This window comes from Squalius cephalus (assembly GCF_949319135.1).
Source record: "Squalius cephalus genome assembly, chromosome: 17".
NCBI classification, from domain to species: Eukaryota; Metazoa; Chordata; class Actinopteri; order Cypriniformes; family Leuciscidae; genus Squalius; species Squalius cephalus.
This window is the reverse complement of record NC_137138.1, coordinates 20,890,229-20,911,893: the sequence shown is the minus strand read 5'-3', so window position 1 is coordinate 20,911,893 and position 21,665 is coordinate 20,890,229. Positions and strand designations below refer to the sequence as shown.

At 38.3% G+C, this 21,665-nt stretch overlaps 1 protein-coding gene across 3 annotated transcripts in view; it reads left to right on the top strand.

Annotated features, from left to right (window-relative positions):
- Positions 1-21,665, top strand: part of mapk9 (mitogen-activated protein kinase 9) — a 100,103-nt gene that overhangs the window by 75,132 nt on the left and 3,306 nt on the right. The window contains exons 1-11 of one of the 3 annotated variants that reach the window (XM_079847505.1): positions 6,635-6,928; positions 14,528-14,679; positions 15,575-15,704; positions 16,863-16,921; positions 17,321-17,459; positions 19,064-19,229; positions 19,321-19,392; positions 20,565-20,747; positions 20,850-20,974; positions 21,118-21,169; positions 21,424-21,495. In XM_079847505.1, the coding sequence (XP_079703631.1) occupies positions 14,564-14,679; positions 15,575-15,704; positions 16,863-16,921; positions 17,321-17,459; positions 19,064-19,229; positions 19,321-19,392; positions 20,565-20,747; positions 20,850-20,974; positions 21,118-21,169; positions 21,424-21,495 (1,114 nt within the window). In that variant the 5' untranslated portion in view covers positions 6,635-6,928; positions 14,528-14,563. Of the gene's footprint in view, positions 1-6,634; positions 6,929-14,527; positions 14,680-15,574; positions 15,705-16,862; positions 16,922-17,320; positions 17,460-19,063; positions 19,230-19,320; positions 19,393-20,564; positions 20,748-20,849; positions 20,975-21,105; positions 21,170-21,423; positions 21,496-21,665 lie in introns of those variants that run through there. The other 2 variants (XM_079847504.1, XM_079847506.1) reach the window with 2 other exon arrangements.

Here is a 21,665-nt window from a genome sequence, read left to right as displayed (position 1 = left end):
TTATAATTGAATGTATTTTAATATGGTTCAGCAGAAATTGAAATTCATATTATACATATCAGCCTCCTAAGTTGAGTAACACCAAAGGGTATTTCAACTTAATTTTCTTGCCTTTGCCTTATTATGTTCAAAAACAGGTATAATATACTGCAAATAAATAATTGCACAAACGTTATAAAGCACTTTCCACAAACAAGGCCTGTCAATGAATAGACCTTTAGCAAATGATGACTGTCAACCTCAGGAGGTCAAATTAAATTTTATATTATATAACATATGATCCAACAAGTCTGATTAAACCATCAAAATATGAGTGTATATGTGTGTGTTTTGTTCTTTCCTCATATATATATATATACACGAGGGAAGAACAAAACATTAAGCTTGGTTATGTTTATCTGACTTTTTTTTGGCAAAAAAGGTAAAAACTACAGCTACAGGTTTTATTTTACAATAATGAAAAAACAAACAAACAAACAAAAAAAGCTCACAGAAAAAAAAAAAACATACATCAACTATAATCCTACAGCATAATCCTAATCAATATTTAGATGGTTCTATTTTGTTTTTGCATGTGTTCATACTTTCTTTGTATGGAAGCCTGTCCGGTTATATATATTATATATTGGGTTTTTCCATGTTCACACAATTCTAAAGATAAAATCACATCAAAATCACAAAAAAAACACCATTAAAAGCACACTTTTAACACAGTCACACACACACTCACACACACACACAAAAATCTAAAGTAATTTTTTAAAATGTAAAATGAGTGAATCATTTCATTACGCACGTAACCATGGTTCCCTGAGAAGGGGAACGAGATGCTGCATCCCGAATGCCTCTGGCTTGATCGGTGTCTGAAGCAAAAGTCTAAACAATGAACTTGACATTGGCAAGCAGCAGCCTATGATGTCACCACCTGTGAGTATAAAAGGGCACCTGTGCAATTACGTCATCCACTTCTTGTCTAATGGAGATGTGTGCAGGAATACAGGAAGCAATGGCAAAGGGAGACAGCGTCTCATTCCCCTTCTCAGGGAACCATGGTTACATGCACAACCTGAGACGTTACCTTTCGAAAGGGAACACGTAATGGGTCCCCTAGAGGGCACTATAGGGAACGAAATACCCACGCTTCCATGCTGAAGGGATTAGTGCCCTATTGGCAGAGCTAAGTTGAAGGACTCAAAGGAGTCCTCATCCCTAAGGTGCACACCAGCAACACGATCATAGACCAGGGCATCTCAAGAAAGGAGGCCTCAACAGGATGACTCGGTCTATATGAACTACAGTCATATTCAGGCCAGCATCCAAGGAGGCTCACAGAGAGCCTAATACACAGAACTTCTGTTCAGGCATCCCTGAAGAGTGGAGGCCTCAAACAAGGCAAGACTGATAAAGCTCAGAAAGAGCTAAAACTAAGTCTAACTGGCCCATGAAGCTCCGCAGAGTGTAGGCCTCAATATAGTCTAGCAGGAGAAATAGGTTCCCATGCACCCGTTTGGCATTTTTTTGTAACCTATTTTTTGGGACCCTAATGGTGTCTAGTTTTGTATTAGAATTTTTGATGTTGCCGAGGTCAACTAATGTCCCATGGGGTTCGTTTGGCGGCCATCTTGAAGTGAAAAGGCAGATTTTCATATCCTGAACCACACAACATACAAAGACAGATGAACCCACTTTTTCATATAATTCTGACACCAGGACTCAAATAGAAATGCCATTGACATGTTACAACCACTCTTTATTGGTGAAAAATAGACAAATAGGCTCATAACGATGTAACTTTTGCTATTTTGTTTTTGCAATAGTTTCCTGCATTAGTCCTGTTTGTCATATACGTCAAGTCACTTTCATTTATATAGCGCTTTTTACAATATAGATTGTTTCAAAGCAGCTTTACAGTGATAATAGGAAATTAAAGTTAAAAAGTGAAACCGGTTCCAAGCCGTTGCAGACCTTGTCTTGATACTTCAGACTTACATTGAAAGAGGTCAAAGGGATATCTTTAGATAGAAGTGTCATAGAAACATGAGGGTTGGCTGATTCGACTCGGTGCAGTAAACAGCCAATCACGAATCACCTTCAACACTTCCTAGCCATGCCCTAGCAGCCATTGTTGAACACCCTAACAGCCCAAACCCAAAGACTGATATCTTCAAATCCAAATGTCATAGAGGGATTGCAGTTGGTTTATGTCATTCATACAGACAAACAGCCTTTGGAGTATCATCATTGGCAGCTTTCAAGCCACTTCCTAGCAACCGAACAGTACCCTAGCAACCGTTTAGCAAGACCTGTAACTCTGCATCAGAACATCCTAGAGACATGATGGTTGGCTCCTTTGACTACTGCTAGCAAACAGGACTTTTGAGGACTACAGGACATTAGGACAGTCTGAGGAGGCTACAGCTCAGGTCGGTCAGAAGTACACCATCATCACCTTCGATCTGGGCATGTGCATGGAGGTTCTGCCACTTGTCTGGAAGTTCAGGGAGAAGTACAAATGAACTGGGAACCGGAAGTTGCAAACAACTTTTCTCCAGTGTTGTGACGTATTTCCCAGTGAAAAGGAATATTGAACAGAGGGCAGGGTTTTACTCTAGCGCTCCTCCTCTCCATCTCTGCTCATAGCAGACTAACGGTTTGAGGGGAGTGGTTAAGCGCTTCCCAACCCAAGCCGTCAAACCTACATCATCAGAGAGGGAACGCCATTCTAGACCGGAAGTAACTTTTCAGACTTTGATTAAAGATTATGACGGCAAACAATTTTTTTCTGTGTATTAACTTGCACGGATTAATTTTTCACCACAAGACTAGTAATATGCGCTAACAAAGTAAATAGGGTCAATTTTGATTTAATTTGCACTTTAATAAAGAGTAGCTGTACCATGTCAATAATCTTTCCATTTGAGTCCTGGTGTCAGAATTATATGAAAAAGTGGGTTCATTTGTCTTTGTATGTTGTGTGGTTCAGGAGATATGAAAATCTGCCTTTTCACCCCTAGCGCTGACATCACTTCAAGATGGCCTCCAAACGAACCCCATGGGACATTAGTTAACCTCGGCAACTTCAAAAACTCTTAACTAGACACCATTAGGGTGCCAAAAAAACAGGTTACAAAAAAAAGCTAAATGGGTGCATGGGAACCTATTTCTCTTGCTAGACTAATACAACGACTTTCTAAATCGAGAAGAGACCTAACAATGCCCCATGCTCAGGACATCTTGCAAAGAGACTCACAGAGAGCCTACAACTTGCAATTGCTATCATAGCGGAGCTCTTGGGAGCAGAGGCCTCAGTAAGATAAATCTCTGTAGCAAGAGCAGGCCTAGCAACGCTCGCAGTAGCCAAGGAGGCTCACAGAGAGCCTAACCACTTAGCCTATGGCTGAACCCATAGGATGAATACACTGTGTCCTACGCCTGTGAAGGAAGCTCCATAACAGTGCTAGCCGCCTGACACAATAATGGGCGGAGCTCAGAGGAGCAAAGGCCTCTAACAGAACGACTCTCTATAGTGAGAGTCAACATGATTGTTGTCTAACAACATGATGTTTTAGAGTCTATCAACATGATGTTTTATTAACAAGGTTCGGGAGGAACATGTTCTATTGATCATTCCAACCAGCTGTCAGCAATCAGTAATCAACAGGTCAACTCAATCCGCATGATTAAAGGCCTATAAATACACACAGTCGACTCACCCATATTCCTCGACAGTTTTCAGCATCCCTCCACTACCCCATCTCCTCACACTTGCCTGGTTATCTTTCTAACCAAGAGATACGGGGGGAGTACTCTGGGTTCGGGCCCAATTTCTGAGCTCGGAGCCCTCCCCCCGGACAGCATGCCAAATACGCATAACTATTTATTCTCTGATCATTTGTAAGTGTGAACTCGTGAAACTCTAGTTCAAGAGCAGTGACCAAGGAGGCTCATAGAGAACAACTTAGACCCAGGCTGCTCAGGGGAGCAAACAAACAATTGTAAAAAGTACTCCCACCTAGGAGGCTCAAAGAGAGCCTACAACTAGGAATTGCATAAAGGATTGTACAATTCCCTTAGAAAAGAGAAGGCCTAGCAACTCTTTATCAAAAGAGCAGCCAAGGAGGATCAAGTGAGCCTAGCAACTCAGCATTGTTACCTCATCAAGCTCCCATCAAGGAGCCACGTAGTGCGCCTAACAACTCGATGCAGCCCCAAGCAGAGCACTGAGGAGCAGTTTCTATAAAAGCAGTAGCCAAGGAGGCTTAAAGGGATCCTAACGACTTGACAACACTGCCCACTAAAAATGAGAAGAAGCCTAACAATGCTCCAGACCTAAGCAATAGCTTAGGGGGCTCAGAGAGCCCAAAACAGCTCCATCAAGCCTCCTCTGGAACTCGACCGTATGCTGGTGAAGCTCAAAAGAGCGGAGGCTAAACTTCCAGCAACTCGTCATATGCGGAGCAGGCGGACTGAGAGTGCTCAGAAGCATCGTCGATCTCATCAGCCTCGTCCTGCTCGTTTTTGGCTCTAAGCCAGGAGCATGCTCGCTGCCAGATCAGATGACATAAGAGACAACACATCATCATAACCAGGCAGCTCGCTCTCGTCAGCCGCAGATGAATGAGAAATATATTAATACCTTACTCAAACTCATCCGCAAGCTCCACCTACTCGCCTCAGCCTCAGCAGGTCCTGAACCATGAGGAACAGATGGCTGTCCCAATTCCCTAAAGAAAAGGGACAGACGAGAGCGAAGTTTCTTCATAGAGAAGCGCTCACAATGCACAAAAACAGCCCCGTCACAGACTGAGCGTGCATGCTTCTCGCCCATGCAAATGATGCACATACTTCGAAAAGGACTTAGCACTAGTGATAGCCATAATCGTCTTGTTTTAAACACATGATCAAACAAACAGGTATCCTGAAGTCAAGAAAGAGGATGACGTATTTCACAGGTGCCCTTTTATACTTACGAACGCACCAGTGGTGGCATCTTAGGCTGCCGCCTGCCAATGTCAAGTACATTGTCTTGTTTAGACTCATGATTCAGACAAAATCACACCGGAGGCATTCCCCATAGCACTCTCTAGGGGACGCACCGTGAGTTCCCTTTCGAAAGGGAACTGATAGATCTCACAGCAACACATGAGGCACTTTTCCAGTGCGTGGTACGACTCGGCTCAACTCGCTTTACTTTGGCTCGTTTTGCTTTTCCACTGCAGTTTAGTACCTCTTCAAAAGTGGGTGGGATTATAGACTGATCGTTATAGTTGCGCTGCCTCTACTGCCGCTCCTCGGCTACCAACGAGAGGAACGTCTGCACCTCGTCCACTGCGTGCGACAGTTGTTTAAAGCAAGTAGTTTAAAAAGTCATGGGAACAAAATTATACTGCAGTGGCTGTTGCTGACTATTTAAATCTAGCGGGTTTGGTGTCTCGTGTCGCAAACCCAATGATGCTGGTAGTGACGATTTTCTCTGACCAATCAGTGATCTGCAGTGTTTACACGTCACATTTTAGTATCGGTATGGCTCGCCTTGGAACCTCAACCGAGGTGGTACTAAAAAAAGTACCAGGTACTAGGTACTGTACACAGTGGAAAACCCCCCAAAAGTGTGCCGCACCATGCAGTGGAAAAGCGCCAATGGATTTGTGTGTCTGATACTTAAAACAAATCATGGGAGACCAAAGTGAACTCTATTTACAGAATACACCATGAAAGCCATAGCTACAGAATGTTTTTCAGCTAATTTTCTTTTTCTTTTTCCAAAGAAAAGCACTCTAGGCTTTTTATTCGTTTTACAGAGATGTTTTACTCTGAACCAGGCGTATAGAGCATAAATGTTCTCCAAGGCTCAGAGAATTAGCCCCTGCACAAAGCTACAGTGAATAAAAAAAAATGAATAATAATAAGTTTTTTTTAAATTAAAAACAATGTCATCAAAAGGATTTATATTTTAAAGAAAAAATACATTGTGCTGTTTAACATCAAAGCTGCAGTGCAGGCTGAGGCCTGAGTGCGCACTGCATACAGTGCATGGCCTAGTCAGGATGCTGTTTAGACTGCGAGTCAATTGTCTTTGAGACACAATCTCAATTTGACTGAATATGGTGCACTTTAATCCATCTGCACTTCCTTAATTCATCTGATTCTGCGCATAACTTTTTTAAATTAATAACAAAAATACAAAGTTGACAATTTTTGTGTATATAATAAACAAAATTTAACAGTAAAACACCCCTTGTCAACAGAATATAGAAATGGCAGAAAAAGATAAAGATAGGAGGGGGGAAAAATGTATTTATAGCCTGCACCTGCATCAATACAAATTAAATGCATTGCAAATGAAAGCAATTATTCTTGCTTTCTTATTTACTGAAAATGAAATGGTGTTGTAATACTGTTTTTATTTTAAAAACAAGAATAATGGTTTGTTGTTGGTGAACTTAAATATAAAATTTGCAGACGATACGTTTAAAACAAAACAAGCATTGAAAAAAATTGTCAGTTTCGTAGTGTCCTAAAATATTGTCTTTAAAAGTTATAGTTACACCTTACAATGAAAGTCTTCCTGCAACTTTCAGGCTGCATCAAAAGTTACAACTTGACCTGACGAGTGCGCCATTACGTCATCCCTGCCCAGCGCGCGCGCTCGAGAGAGAGAGAGAGAGAGAGAGAGAGAGAGGCGTCGAAAAATAACTGTCCCACCACCAACCTCCGCCCCTGCTGTCATGCCACGCTCTGGACTTCACTGTCAAGCCTCTTAAAAGAGGAAAATCTGATTTAACCATCATCCCGGCTGACGGTGTTTAACGTGGTAGCGATAAACGCCGACACTTCCGCGGTCCAGAGGATCTGTTTGCTGGCGTGCCTGCGTGTGTATGTATGCATGGGAGTGAACTGGAGAAAGCGAGGAGAAGAAGAAGAGGAGGTAAGCACGCAGCGAGCTAGCGAGAATTCATCCACCTCAGACAGTCGTCTATTTCTGTTAGCGACCAGGAACACGTGCTTTCATGTTTTTACAAACGAGCGACTTGAACGCGCGTGTTTGTGCGATAGTGTTGTCTCGAAGTGGCAGTTCGCCGGGAGTTTGGCATCGACAACATCTGCAGCAGAGCTCTGGCCTCGCGCTGGATCAGGCCGAATCAAGTGTGACTCGCAGACACGCGAACGAGCGTTTGTTACTGTAAATACATTTGTTTTATGCGTGGTGTGTGGTGCATCTTTTGCTTGGATGTAGCTAGCTGCTATTGGAGGACTAACGTTAACTAGCTTGCTGTGATGGAGCCTGACCTGACTTGATAACGTGGTGGTGAACTACACACTGTGTGCTACATTGAAACTACACTTAATAATCTCTGGGTTTGTATTTAGTATTCATAAATTGTCATAGAACTCCGTATATGTCATCTAAGAAGAGGTCAGGGATCTGAATGAGGTCAGTAGAAGTGTTGTGATTGATGCATGAAAAGATGGAATGTTGACATACTACCAGTCAATTTAACCTCGCAATTCATATATGTGGATGTCAGGAAGATTGAATAACTTTTTAAATAATAAAATTAAAAATAAATTGAGTTTTGTATCAATCCCCCTAGTTCACGTGTCAGCAGATTTTCCTTTTTTTTTTTTCCATTTAGGGCTTGTATATGATGACATGTTAAATATTAGGTTTAGTGTAATAGCAAGCTTTCATTTAGCACATGGGTTAGACATGATGTGCATATTTTTGTGTCCAAGTGCATCATTTCATTTTAAAATAGTTTGATAAATTCATGACCTATAACACTTCATTCTCCAAAAATGTCTCCAAAAATTCTCCAAAAGGTGGTGCAACTGTTCGAACATGAACAGACCAAGAAAACTATTTAAAATGGTGTCTGTTAAAAAAATTCAAACTAAATACTGTGGCATAATTTTAGGTTTGAAACCTTTCATATAAACAAATTGTATGATTTATAAAAAAATGTTAAGCTTTATTTGTCAATGACCCGCATGCTTTTTATTCATAGTATTTTTCAGTATACTTGTTATAGTGACAGGCCTGAGGATAGCTAGGCTACATGTGCTGATTGAAATTTTCACTGAAATGTATTTTTGTTGACAACAAGTAGGCCTAGTTATTAAGCTCTGGTTTTGTTTCAGGTTCTAGATTTTACTGTCTTTACAATCTAACATATAATGTTAATATAACCATGAACTGAGTAGGCACAACAGTATTCAACATTAAGTTGCCATGAAGTGAAATTTGGTGTCTATTTGGTAAATGCATGTTATTGATTTTATTGTGAATTATTTGTCCATGTGAATGTATATTTATTTATTTTAAATTTGACCTCGTAATTTTTAATCGAAATATCATACCTCAATCTTCTGGTGAAAACGTCAGTCTTCATTGTGGTAGTGTATGCCAGACTTCTCCATTCATTTAGTACGCTTTACAGCCTTATCTCAAAATCCAATCACAGATGAATAGAACCAAGTCCCTACACTACTTTTTTTTTTTTCCTCGATAATCCGTAACACTCTGTTGTCACAATAAAGAAGAAAAGATCTGTCGCAACTACTTTTTCATCGCAGTTTTAACGTGATAGTAAAAGGTCATTTAATCGCACAAAACAAATTGTGGTCGGCACAAAGCATGTTTATTCTGCAAGTGAACCTGTATTTCCTTGTTCGAATTTTCTTTTAACTTTTTTATACCTGTAGATTTGTTCATTGTTGTTGAAGATAAGTGTGCAAGACAAGTCACATGACCTGTCAATGTTGGTATCCGCCTAATTTGACTTGCTTCAACCAACTGATAGATGCATTTGTGCCTAAATACTGTTGAGTATGATATACAATATAGGAAACATAACTGCTTAAATGTTGATATGCCTTTTTTATCTTAATGATGTGCAAATATAGAGCATTTTATTATTTGTACTGTAAGCGGCCCTGTGATAATAGACCTGCTGTGACCCATTTTCAGGTCACGGCCCACCAGTCACTACTGTTAGAAAGAATATGCATCTTATTGTATCTAATTTGACTGACAAATGCATTTGTTATTTTGTAGCAATACAATGAAGTCATCTCAGAGAGCCTGGCAGCACTGCCCTAATGTTCATGCATTTTAACAGCAACCTAGTTAGAGAATTAGTTAGGCTACATGTATTGCTTACGAGACACTAATACTTACTCTCATCTTATCAACATCCAACTCATTTTGTCTGGATCATATCTCTCCACAGCTGTCCTCCCATTTGCCATGTTTTTCAGGATATAGTTCAGTTGTAATGGTCAGGGATGCATTGACAAAATGCTCTTTTCTCCCGTATGTGGAAACATGGCCCCGAAACAGCTTTCGGGCAGAAATAAAATTCAGGCTGGTGGTCCTGTTGGCTGCAGCATGCTAAAACAGGGCAGGCCGTTTTGACTGTGATTTAGCACAGCATGGCCTAGCAGCATGACTCGTATTCAGGCTGGGCATTAGCTGACTCATGTACCACTGAGAGTCGTACGGCCGTGGAGTCTGTGCGGAGGGAGAGGGTTCTAGCATCATGTTGCTCAAGCTTGTCTTGTCATACACCATAAGATCAGCCGAATACTTTAGCTGGAGCATAGATTAGGGTTGTGCCGATAGAATAGATAATGATATTGTGTATCGACGATAGCCAGATATAATGTCAAAAGCATCAGCTATCTGCGATTATCGAGAAGATATGGCATTTCCAATTAATGTATTAAATATTATTATTAGGCTACTATTATTATTATTAAATTAATATTCCAAAAAATCTAGATTTTTCAATACATATCGATACTGAAATATCTGAAATGCTTTTCCGCAGAATAGATACACAATTCCGGCTGCGCTCTCCGTCAGCGAGTTGACACACAAACCCTCCTCCCCTCACTCGTTTTATTTGCTTCTGATGAATATTGTTAGTGTTGCACGCAAAATAATTACCAAATACCGGTCTTGGCAAGTATTCACGTCAACACAGTCAGTTATGTTTTAAGTGAACGTAAACACACGTGTAGGTTAACAGTATAATGGATCGGTGTAACAGCAGCCTAATATTCCTGCTGCCAAATTATGAGATGATATTAAAATATCTATATGGCCATTTTTTTCCCATGATATCAATGTCAGAATTGTGGCCAGCGAAAATGTTCAGTAACTTTGCTAAACCACTGGCCACAGTGGCTGGTGAACATAAAAGTTAATGTCAAGCCCTGATTATGTAATTAAAATGATATTATAGCAGTGACAGTCTATAATAGGTCCGAACACTGCAATAATCAGTCTTCAATGAAAATTAAGGGCAGCTTTATTTTAAACACGAATTTCAAAAAGAACTTGTTTAAAACAAAATACTTCTCTTCTAATTTATTTTTTTGCTGCAGATGGGCCATGGGATGTGTTGAAGTAGATTCATCTCTCGTCGCCTCTGAGAGAATATGTGCCGTTATTGCAGCATCAGATGTCAAAAGCTTGGTCAGTCTCTACTTTCACTTTACTGTAGTGAATAGTTGACTGTGGTTTGAAACTTCTTCACTCGTTCACTGCCATAACTCTTGTGCAAAGTTTGCACATTGCTTGTGTGATGTCCACTGGCTTGCCTTGGTTTAAAACTGAAATATTTCCAATATTGAGACGTGAGATTTTTCTTTATCACCAACTCCGTTCACACACACACACACACACACACACACACACACACACACACACACACACACACACACACACACACACACACACACACTGTATCGGCAGTTGTATCGGCAACTGCACATGCTGATGATAATGGTGCGCCGATCTACTGATCTATGATCTAGCGGTACTGATCTATTTGAAGCCTTCTTTTTATTATGTAGAATTATTTATAGGGATGCTCCAGTCAGGATTTTTACAGACATTAATTCAGGGCCTGAATTTCATTTTAAACTATTTTACCCACGCCGGACGGAGATTGGGACAGCGCCGCTCGCTGCATATCATGCCATACCTCACATTGCCAGAGGCAAGGCCAGAAATATTTAAGTGGGTGGGCCTTTTGCAAAAAACTGCACGGCAAATTGCCACTGTACACGAAATTGTTACTACATTGTTTCGCGAGTCGCTCCTGAAATTGCTATGATTGACTGTGATATATCGTAAAGGTATTTATCAGTGGATCCTTGTTGCAGCCTGTTTTTTTAATATTCATTTTGATGTCATCTAGCACTAACTTGGAGATAGCACTAGATTATGGCAAATATTTAACTTTTTAACGGCACTATTTGAGTCATTCCAGAATTGCGGGTACATTTCAAGTATAGAAAGAAAACAAAAAAATAAGATTTTCTTTTTCTGTTAAACCTTTTTATTTTCATAGAAGGCACTTTAAATTCAACATTTTAAATATTTGCTGATCTTAAACTTGTAAGATTTAAAATATTAATGCTGAACATCAATTTACTAACTGAACATCAATGTAAAAATCTGTCTACTCTGTTACAGACAAAATGGGTTGATTTATATGGGTTGATAACAGAGTTGACGACAACAGAGTTGACATTTTCCACCATTTTGTGCTTTATCTCAAAATGCTAACCTCAAACCAGATACCACATGGCATGTCTAAAATCATAATTTTATGGGTTTTCACCATATTATCGTTTTTTTTAAAAGTGAATGAGAGATTCACTGCAATATCACAATAATAGATTTGACAAATAATTAATCTACTATTGGTGTATACTAAACATTTTGTACAAATTAATGAGAGAAGAATAATTAAATACTTCACGCTTTCCAGAGTTTCCCACCAGAGGAAGTGACATCACTTGGTGCAAGTCACATGCTTTTTCTACAAATGCTTTGGAGGTTTTTTTTTGTTTTATAACAGAGGTAACAGAGTTGACCAGAATGTAGGGACAGACACAAAATCTATTTATTTATTAATTAAATTACAAATAATACAGAAAATATATATTCTATGCAATTGTTTATATAACTTAAAAGAGTAAACACAACAAATATTTGAAAATTAGACTTAATTGTTTCATGATAATTCAAGTTGAATGTATGAATCAGGAGACGGAGACAGTCAATAATAGGTGCAGTGGGAGTCATTTAGTTAATATTTCCCCATTAAATTGTATTTCTAAATATACATAAAGCATTATTTTAGTGATAGTGTAATATAATTTGTGTTATTATTCAAAATTGATTCAAAAAAGTTTTTTATTATTTAAATAAAAGAAAGTTTACCTGCTGGGAGACTCGAAATGTACACCCAATTCTAGAATGACCCATTTATTAAAGTGCTGTGTTCTTTAAAATTATTTATTTATTTAACTATTTATCTCAATTATTACTTTTATTCGTATGTGTATATTTCCATGCTATACACTGTTGTGATGCTAAATTCACTTAAGCATCACAACTGATTTGACATTGTTATATAAATATTATAGATTAAAAATATTGATTAAATTAATTATAAATATAAATCAATTTAAACCAGATATCGGTCGGATTTTTAATTTTCACTTATGAAGAGTTCTGATAATGAGGAACATATGGGTTAGGATTGTAAACGTGTTTCAAACTGTGATGTTTAAGTGACTGATTCCTGTATCAGTTCCTGTAGTCTGGAATTTCATATCAAACACTGTGATGCTTCATCTCTGCTCCATTACAATATTGGATTATTGGGCTTGCTTTAAATGGATAGTGTTTAGCCATGGTGAAATAGGATCTAATGGCTTTAAGGAATCAGCTTAACATTTATAAGTCCCAGCTCACTGTTGAAACCTTTTTTTTTTAGTATATCAGTGCCAGCTTTGTCTATTATTGGCATGAAAGTTATCTAACTATAGCACTTCGTCTTGGTTTGGTTTACTGATGAGTCACTGAGCGATGTTGAACATGTAAAATGGAAGTTTCAAATCACTTTGGGATTTTCTTTGTTGCATAAAAAATGACAGGAAAAAGCAGAAAGAGGATCCCACAGGAGAACCGGTTTACCAGGTAGCATGATATTTCTGATATTTGAAGGCATTTCCTCTAAAAAGACAAAAGGTTTAGTGTTTGCTGTGATGTAGTTTTTGCTCTTGCTCTCAGAAGAGAAAGAGAGGACATGAAAGAAAAGCTTAAGATTCAGACTCCCACAGTGAGTTTGTCAGATGACACAAAAAGAAGAATAAAAAATTGTTTGCGTCAGTGCATTTGACAGGATATAAAGAGTAGAAGTAACTAGATTCATAGTTTCTCAAAACATTGTTACACAATGTCTACCATGGGCACGTCGTCCATTGATGCCACCATAACGACTTCACTTAGAAAAGTAATACCACACCTTTTCGTCCTCATTGAGTGTCTCAGCGAGTTTCTGTCGGCCTAGTTTTTCCGCCGTGTTTCTGTCCAGCTGCTTTTTGGCAAAAACGTCTGTGAGAGATCACTCTGATTGACTGTTCAGCTTAGTGAGCCAGTGAAGGAGAAGAAAAAACAAAGCGATGCAAGCATGCAAACGACAAAGTGGGCAAAATGGTAAGCAAGCACGGCTCTGTTTTGCCTTGTTTGCTCTTTAGGCTTCCCTTTTTGAATGGTGAATACAGACTACTGCCACATGCTGGTAGAGTGGGCGATATGACCAAAATCTTATATCACGATATGAGTCATTTTATTTCACGAAAACTATATATATCACAATACAGTTATGATGATGAGTTATGATTTCAATTATGAATTTCAATCAACTCAATCTTACTTTAGGTAATTTATAGTAAAAGAACAAAGAAACTAATTACAAGCATATAGGAAAACAAAGTACAATAGAACAAAGACACAAATGAAATAGACCTACCTGAAAACTTCAAGCACTAGAAGACTCAAGTATGTGTATTTAACCGTTCAAGACCAATCAATTCTCACACACTTTATGAACAGTGGCTTCATGTGCGCGCATCTCTCAGGCAGTGCTGACAGCACGCGCATATAGCGAAATGAGTTCTCTTTCGCTGTTTATTGCACTTTTAGTAACCAGTGTTACATGAAAAAAAAAAAAATAGGCAATTGTGTTTTTCCCCCTTTTGTACCGAAAACATACCGAACCGAGACTTCAATGTATGTACCGAACCGTTATTGTGTATTGTTACACATTGTTACCTAGTGGTTTGATCAAATCCCTAACTGTAGCTAATTAGAGAAGGATGTAAGTTTTGCTTACTAAGGTCAGGGAAGTGTATGAAGGATAGATATCACTTGTTTGTAGTTTGTTTGTTTAAATGCATCAAGAATGGCCTTTCAGTGGACCAGTGCTTTTATCTCTGTGCTCAATCTCTGGCTTGACTCTCTAATGGCATCCTATAGGTATCCTGTGTCATTCAGTATGGCTATGCATTATATCTGATTCTCCTTGGATGAGTCATCGGCAATGTCATCCCCCCACACGGTGCAGTAAACACGGGGGAGTGAGCTCAGTATGCAATCATCACTGCCACGTTTCACATCATCTCTTCATCTCTCTCATCTACTGCGCTCCTTCTCTCTCAGGTTTGATTTGTCTCACGGCACTCAGTGGGAGGAGCCATGACTGAGGGGGAGGGACAGTTCTACAGCGTGCAGGTGGGGGACTCCACCTTTACGGTGCTCAGGAGGTACCAGCAGCTCCGCCCCATCGGATCCGGTGCCCAGGGTATCGTCTGGTGAGTGGGCGGCTGGAATTAGCAGAGTTTTATCTACCTCCATACTAATGATGTCATCATCACACATCCCATTAGGCATCGCCTGTCTCCATTTGTCATGAACGCAGCAGATGTGATTTTGTCATTGACCTGAATGTCTCATTAGAGATTTGGATTTAGCTGCAGTAATAATAAGGGGGATTTTACAGCCAGCTGCATGTCTAAATTGTTTATCCAAGTGCAGGAGATGGACACTAAACCGTACGATACAGTAATGACATTTAGAAGGGATTCGGGGTACAATAGGACATTGCCCATGCACAAATATGGATATGAATCATGTTTGAAACTCTGATGACGGTTTCTACAATGATGAATCATGTTCTTTCTGCCAAAACTCTTTATTATAAAAGCATGTTTTATAAGATTGTGACCCTGTGAGATACCTCAGTTAACTCTTTTGAAGAAATTTACCAGTGTTTTTAAGTCTTCCCTCAAAACTGCATTTTTAGGGTAGCTTTTATGTGATTTATTTGATTACTTCTAACTATTTTTTTTCTATCCTATTTACTTATTGAATTGTTTTGATAAGTTTTTATTTTTGTATTGTATATCTGAATGTACATCTCTTTTATGAATGCATTTATTTTATATAATTATATTTCTCCTTTATTATTATTATTTTTGTAAAGCATTTTGAAATGTAGAAAATAACGTTTATTCTTATAATAAACCAAATATAGTTTTAGAGTTTCTTTTTTTTTTTTTTTAGCAAAAATAAATTGTAAAAACCTGATATAGTCTTACATTTCTCACCATTAAAATAGCCACAGAAGCTGGCATGGCGTTAAAAAACAAACAAACTACGATGATGATTGTGATTATTTGAGCATGCCTGTTTTTCTGCCCCATTAAGCTCCGCTCTGGACACCGTACTTGACTCCCCAGTTGCTGTAAAGAAACTGAGCCGGCCCTTTCAGAACCAGACCCATGCGAAGAGGGCCTACAGAGAGCTGGTTCTGCTCAAGTGTGTTAATCACAAGAACGTACGTCCCCTTAACAGTGCACTCTTCCACTCAGAAGTACAATTTGAACTGACTCAAGCAACTCTATTTTGGTCAGGGCTGTCGCACCTACGGACTGTTTTTGCTGGAATGTCAGACTTCTGTCTCACTCACCGGTTAAGAATGTCAGAGGAGTAATGGTCTAAACAACTACCTCTGATATTTCTCTCCAATTGCCTGTCACTGAACAGCCTATTATGGCTGAGAAAACAATGGGAAGTTAAGAAATAAGAACAGGAGTACCACATAAACACAAACTGTTGGCATAACCTGAATTCAGATGTAATTCTTGGACTAACATTACCCAGTTAGAATGTCTTTATTTATTTTATTTTTTAAAGGATGTCAATTTTACGAAATTACGACAGCCATGAATATTGGTATTGCAATTTTACTATTGCTCCATAAAGTTTTTTTATTTTTTTATTATTATCATTAAATTTAAATATTTTTGGCTGCACATCTCAGAGAAACGCACAGTACGCACTACTGTTTTGTTCCTGAATAAATTGCGTTTTTGAACAAAAATGTTGTTGGAATGATTCAGTGACCCATTCATCAGGTCACTTCATTAAATTTTTATTTAATGGTAATAATTTTTTATTGTTGTTGTTGTTGTATAGTCAGAATGGGATTTGAATGGGTTTCATAAAAACAAAAGCGTGAATGTTGCCTGAGACACGACAGACATTTTTTAACATTAATGACTTTGTGGAGGGCTTTGAATACCATGTAACTGGTGACCTTCAATTGGTATCCTCTAAATAATTGTTCAGTCATCTGTATTTTAAAACATTTAGACTGTTCAATATGAACTTCAATTAAATTTTGCGGTAATTACTGTTAATATTAATAATAATGGAAAATACACAAATCAAATAATTTAAACATTTCTTTCAACTTTGGATTGATAAGTATATTGAATCTAGTACATAATATACTCATATTGATTAATCTGCAACCAGTAAGCATATTTGATTAAATTATTCATTTGATAGCGGACAATTCTCCAGGGACTACGATGCTTATCATTGAAAATCAGATAGTGAGACCCTGGCCTTTGTTGTCAGGCTGATTCTTATGTGTAGATTATTCCAGATTTGTTTTATCATGTTTCACTTGTTTTCTTCTTTTTTTCAGATTATCCGTTTGCTTAACGTCTTCACGCCTCAGAAGTCATTAGAAGAGTTCCAGGATTTGTAAGTTTTGAGTTTATAAATTCATGCGTTTATGCTGACCTTGTAATTTAGTGTAAGCAGAGTTTGTATAGCCGCAGGGTCTATTAGTGCTTTGGCCCTCGGTGTGATTATTAACAATCATAGTTTTGCTGAGACCACAATGCAATCTCAAGAGGAACTGATGAATTGCACTGTCCTACTCCTGCATGTGATAATTACAGCTTTAGGATCGAAATTATATGTTATTAAATCAAGATTAATTACAACTCCTGACAACAGCACTTCTATTGCTGTTTTATAAAAATGTTGCTGACTCAATGTATTAAGCTTGGGATCTTGGCTTGTTTTATGCTAGTCAGTACTATGCATGAGCTGTACAGGACTACAGAAAACCCTGAAGAATCTGGTTTCTCTCCTCAGGTACTTGGTGATGGAGCTGATGGATGCTAGCCTTTGCCAGGTGATCCACATGGACCTGGACCATGAGAGGATGTCTTACCTGCTCTACCAGATCCTGTGTGGCATCAGACATCTACACTCAGCTGGCATCATTCACAGGGTGAGATGTAACTACAACTCGTGTGGCAGTTCAGTAAGAATAAAACTAAAATAATTAGAAAAACTGAAAAAAACATGTAATGCCTCAAACTTAACTTAATAAAGCAAAAATAACCATGTTAACTAAACATATTTGTTACATTTTTTGGTACACTGTACAGTATAAAATGTTGCACCTTGATTTAAAAATGATACTACTCTGAAATTTAAATGAAACTAAATGAAAAATTCTAAACTATAATAACCTTGGATGGATGGATTGATTGAACTTAATTTTCCATCAAATATGAAAATGTTCCTTCTCATAAAAACAAAAATGTTGTACACAAACAATAATTATAATCATTCAACAAATTCAAAACAACCACCCAATAAAAGTAATCTTTCTCACGAACGATGCTTCTTGCCCTTACTTAAAGCTGCAGTCCGTAGTTTTTCCTCTGTCGCCATCTCTGTTCGAAATCTGCAATTGCAGTTATTCGCGGAATTATCAACTTTACGTGGGTTGTGCCTCGGCACGGCACAGCGCGGATGAATCCAATGTTTTGAGGAGAATGTGGCTGTCAGTCGCCGTGCCGGTGTGGATACTGACATTCGCAATCACAGATTCTACTTTTTGGAAGTATGACCAACATAAGAATTTTCACCGGAAAATGTCGTCTGAACAAGTAAGTTACATTCAATTTTGTTCCGACCAACTAAGGGGAAAAAAGCATTGCAGTAAATTGCGCTGATTAAATCTAACGATCGCTTATCATATCACATCAAACCGTAAAAATTATACTTTTTTCTCAAATTGTTTATGTTAACAACATCAGCATTGCGTGACTACATTTAATGCCCTTCCGATATTTATCCTTGTTTTCCGTTGGGCCCGTCTGCAGTCTCTTTTTTCGGTAGCTACTCCGAAGTCCGAAGTCTTTTGCATTTTACAACGGGTGAATCCTCAGTTGTCACTGGTGATTGTTGTTTGAACCTTTCTGGATCTGCCATCAACTTGATAAGTTTAATTGTATCAAGTGCTGTGAGAAAAGGCTATAAATCTCCACCTCCAACATCCTCACACGCAATATAGCCTACTAGCCGAGACACCTTCTTTATGTGTACAGATTTGACGTAATTACGCAAAGACCTGTTCGAATTTCCCATGGAAATCCACCAGTACCACTGGAATTAAAAACATTATTACAAGCTTACCGTTTTGAATCGAGCTAAGGCAAGCAGATAGTTTTGAACACTGGCTGGTTATGTACCTGCTCAATTTATTTTGGATAATTTTAAACCCAAAAAAGTTACGGAATGCAGCTTTAATTTCATTCAATTTCATTCAATATTCTCACTGCCACTAGTACAAAAGAGTGTTTGGGGACTTTCTTTCAGATGGAAGTTTTACAAATTCAGATCATTTGTATAATTTGTACCCTACTAAAGGCTTCAAGCTCAGGTTTAAATAATGGCAAATTTTTTCTTTCATTAAGTAAAGACCGAATCCAACATGACACATCACCAGCTGTGTTCTCTGAGCCATTTGACATTACAGTATACCAACGTGTGAGATTGTCTTTCAGCATGACTGTATGAGACTGTATCATCTCTGCCCCGCAGGATCTGAAGCCCAGTAACATAGTAGTGAAGTCCGACTGCACTTTAAAGATTTTAGACTTTGGGCTGGCCAGAACCGCCTGCACTAACTTCATGATGACACCCTACGTAGTGACCAGATATTACAGAGCACCAGAGGTCATCCTGGGAATGAAATACAAGGAGAATGGTAATGCTATTTTTTTTTTTTTTTGTCAGTAATATTCTTGAAAGCCATTGAAGAGATAAATTGTTATTAATATTTGATTGTGTTTTGCCAGTGGATATCTGGTCGGTGGGCTGCATCATGGGTGAGATGGTGAAAGGAAGCGTCATATTCCAGGGCACTGATCGTATCCTCTTGATCCTTGTTCAATAGCTTGTCCATAATCACCTGTGAAAATATGCATTTATATAGATGTAACTTTTAAATGCAAATTAAAGCATAGAAAGTAGAAAATAGAAAGCTTTTGTAACAAGCTGCCGTTCAAAAGTTTGGGGTCAGTTCAGTTTTTTGGAAAGAAATTGATAGTTTTATTCGGCAAGGATGCATTAAATTGATCAAAAGTGACAGTAAAGGGATTCATAATGTTACAAAATATTTTATTTAAAATAAACGCTGAATGCTGTTCTTTTGAACTTTATATTCATCAAAATTGTTTCAACAGTTTTCAACATTTGATGACAATTTTAAATGCTTCTTGAGCACTAAATCAGCATATTATAATGATTTCTGAAGGATCATGTGACTCTGAAGACTGGAGTAATGATGATGAAAATTCAGCTTTGCCATCACAGGAATAAACTACATTTTAAAATATATTCAAATAGAAAACAGTTATTTTAAATTGTAATAATATATCACAATATTAATGTTTTTACTGTATTTTGGATCAAATAAATGAAGCCTTGGTGAGCATAAGAGACTTCTTTTAAAAACATTTTAAAAAATCTTACTGATCCAAAACTTTTGAACGTGTGTGTGTGTGTGTGTGTATAAATGTATGTATTTTTTTCACAAACTGCCTGCAGTTCTATCATGCAACTATGGGTGTGTGAAACCCTGGTGTGATGGATTAGACATCATACTGCTTGTCTCTGAATAGTTTTGGGTAACACTTTATTTTACAGTGTCCTTGGTACACATGTAGTTACTATAGTAATGACTATAAATTATACATAATTACATGCAACTAACACTAAACCAAACCATAATACTTCCCCAACCCTGTAGAAAGAACATGTAGTTTATTTATACTACTCTGTACTTAAATGTTTATAATACACTGTAACAAGGACACATTCAAATAAAGTGTAACCTAGTTCTGCAAAGTATCGTTCACTTGTGATTGTTACACGTTTGATGTTACCGGTCTGGTTTTGATTTAGCAAAGTTCATCACACTTAATGTCTCACTAAATATTCATCCATCTGTGTCTGTCCTAGTCGTTGGAAAATAAGCTGTTCTCTGTTTCAATTCCATGTGAATCTTTCACCTTGACCTCCTTAATTGAGTCAATCTCAGATATTGACCAGTGGAATAAGGTAATTGAGATACTGGGAACCCCGTCGCTGGAGTTCATGAACCGTTTGATGGAGACTGTAAGGAACTACGTGATGAACAAACCTCAGTTTCCCGGAGTCAGTTTAAATGAGCTTTTTCCCGATTGGGCCTTCCCATCAGAGACCGAGCATGACAGGATCAAAAGTAAGACATCCCAAATCTTCCATGTCTGTAACTTTGCTGTCTCTCTGAGTACAGTCTTAATGGTGTACTAAACAATTACTTTTTACATCGTTCCTTATGTAGCTAGTCAAGCACGAGACCTGCTGTCCAAGATGCTGGTAATCGACCCTGAAAGCCGCATCTCTGTGCAGGAGGCCCTCAGTCACCCTTACATCCACGTGTGGTACGACCCAGCCGAGGCCGATGCGGTCAGTGCACCCTTTCATGTCACTTTGTCCTGTCCAGTCAAGTTGAAACTGTTTTACAGGGGACATTTGTACAATGCCAAGGAGGTTCCCCCTTGAGAGAAGGACTTGTAATGATTGTTTTGTGTGTTCAGCCACCTCCACAGATCTCAGACAAGCAGTTGGAGGAGCGGGAACACAGCATTGAGCAGTGGAAAGGTACAAATGCCCTCTGCTATCACTACCTTCTGTTGAGCTACAAGCTTCTTGTAGAAAATAAGTGCCTACAGCAAAAATGATCACTGAAGATCTTTTGCATTCTCATTTATTCTACTGTAATGGGTAGTTTTTCAGTCTTGACCTTATAAGCTAATGTCTGCTGAAGGGTTGAGTTGGCTTTATTAGTGATTTGTAAAAAGATGGAAATGGACAAACTCTGCTTATGTTTTCTTGGGGGTTTTCTCTCCGTACAGAGCTGATTTATAAAGAAGTAATGGACTGGGAGGAGAGGAACAAGAATGGAGTCCTGAAAGAGGAGTGTTTAGGTGAGTCACTTGTACAAATGTGAAATCTGTATTCATCCAGCTGTCTCTGTCTAGTTGACAAAGATTAATGCTGAAACTGATAGAAATTGGGTTGAATTTTGACTTTGGACTGTAAACAGATGAAAATAATAATTCTAGATAAATTTAATAAATTTTGCCATACTGAGCAG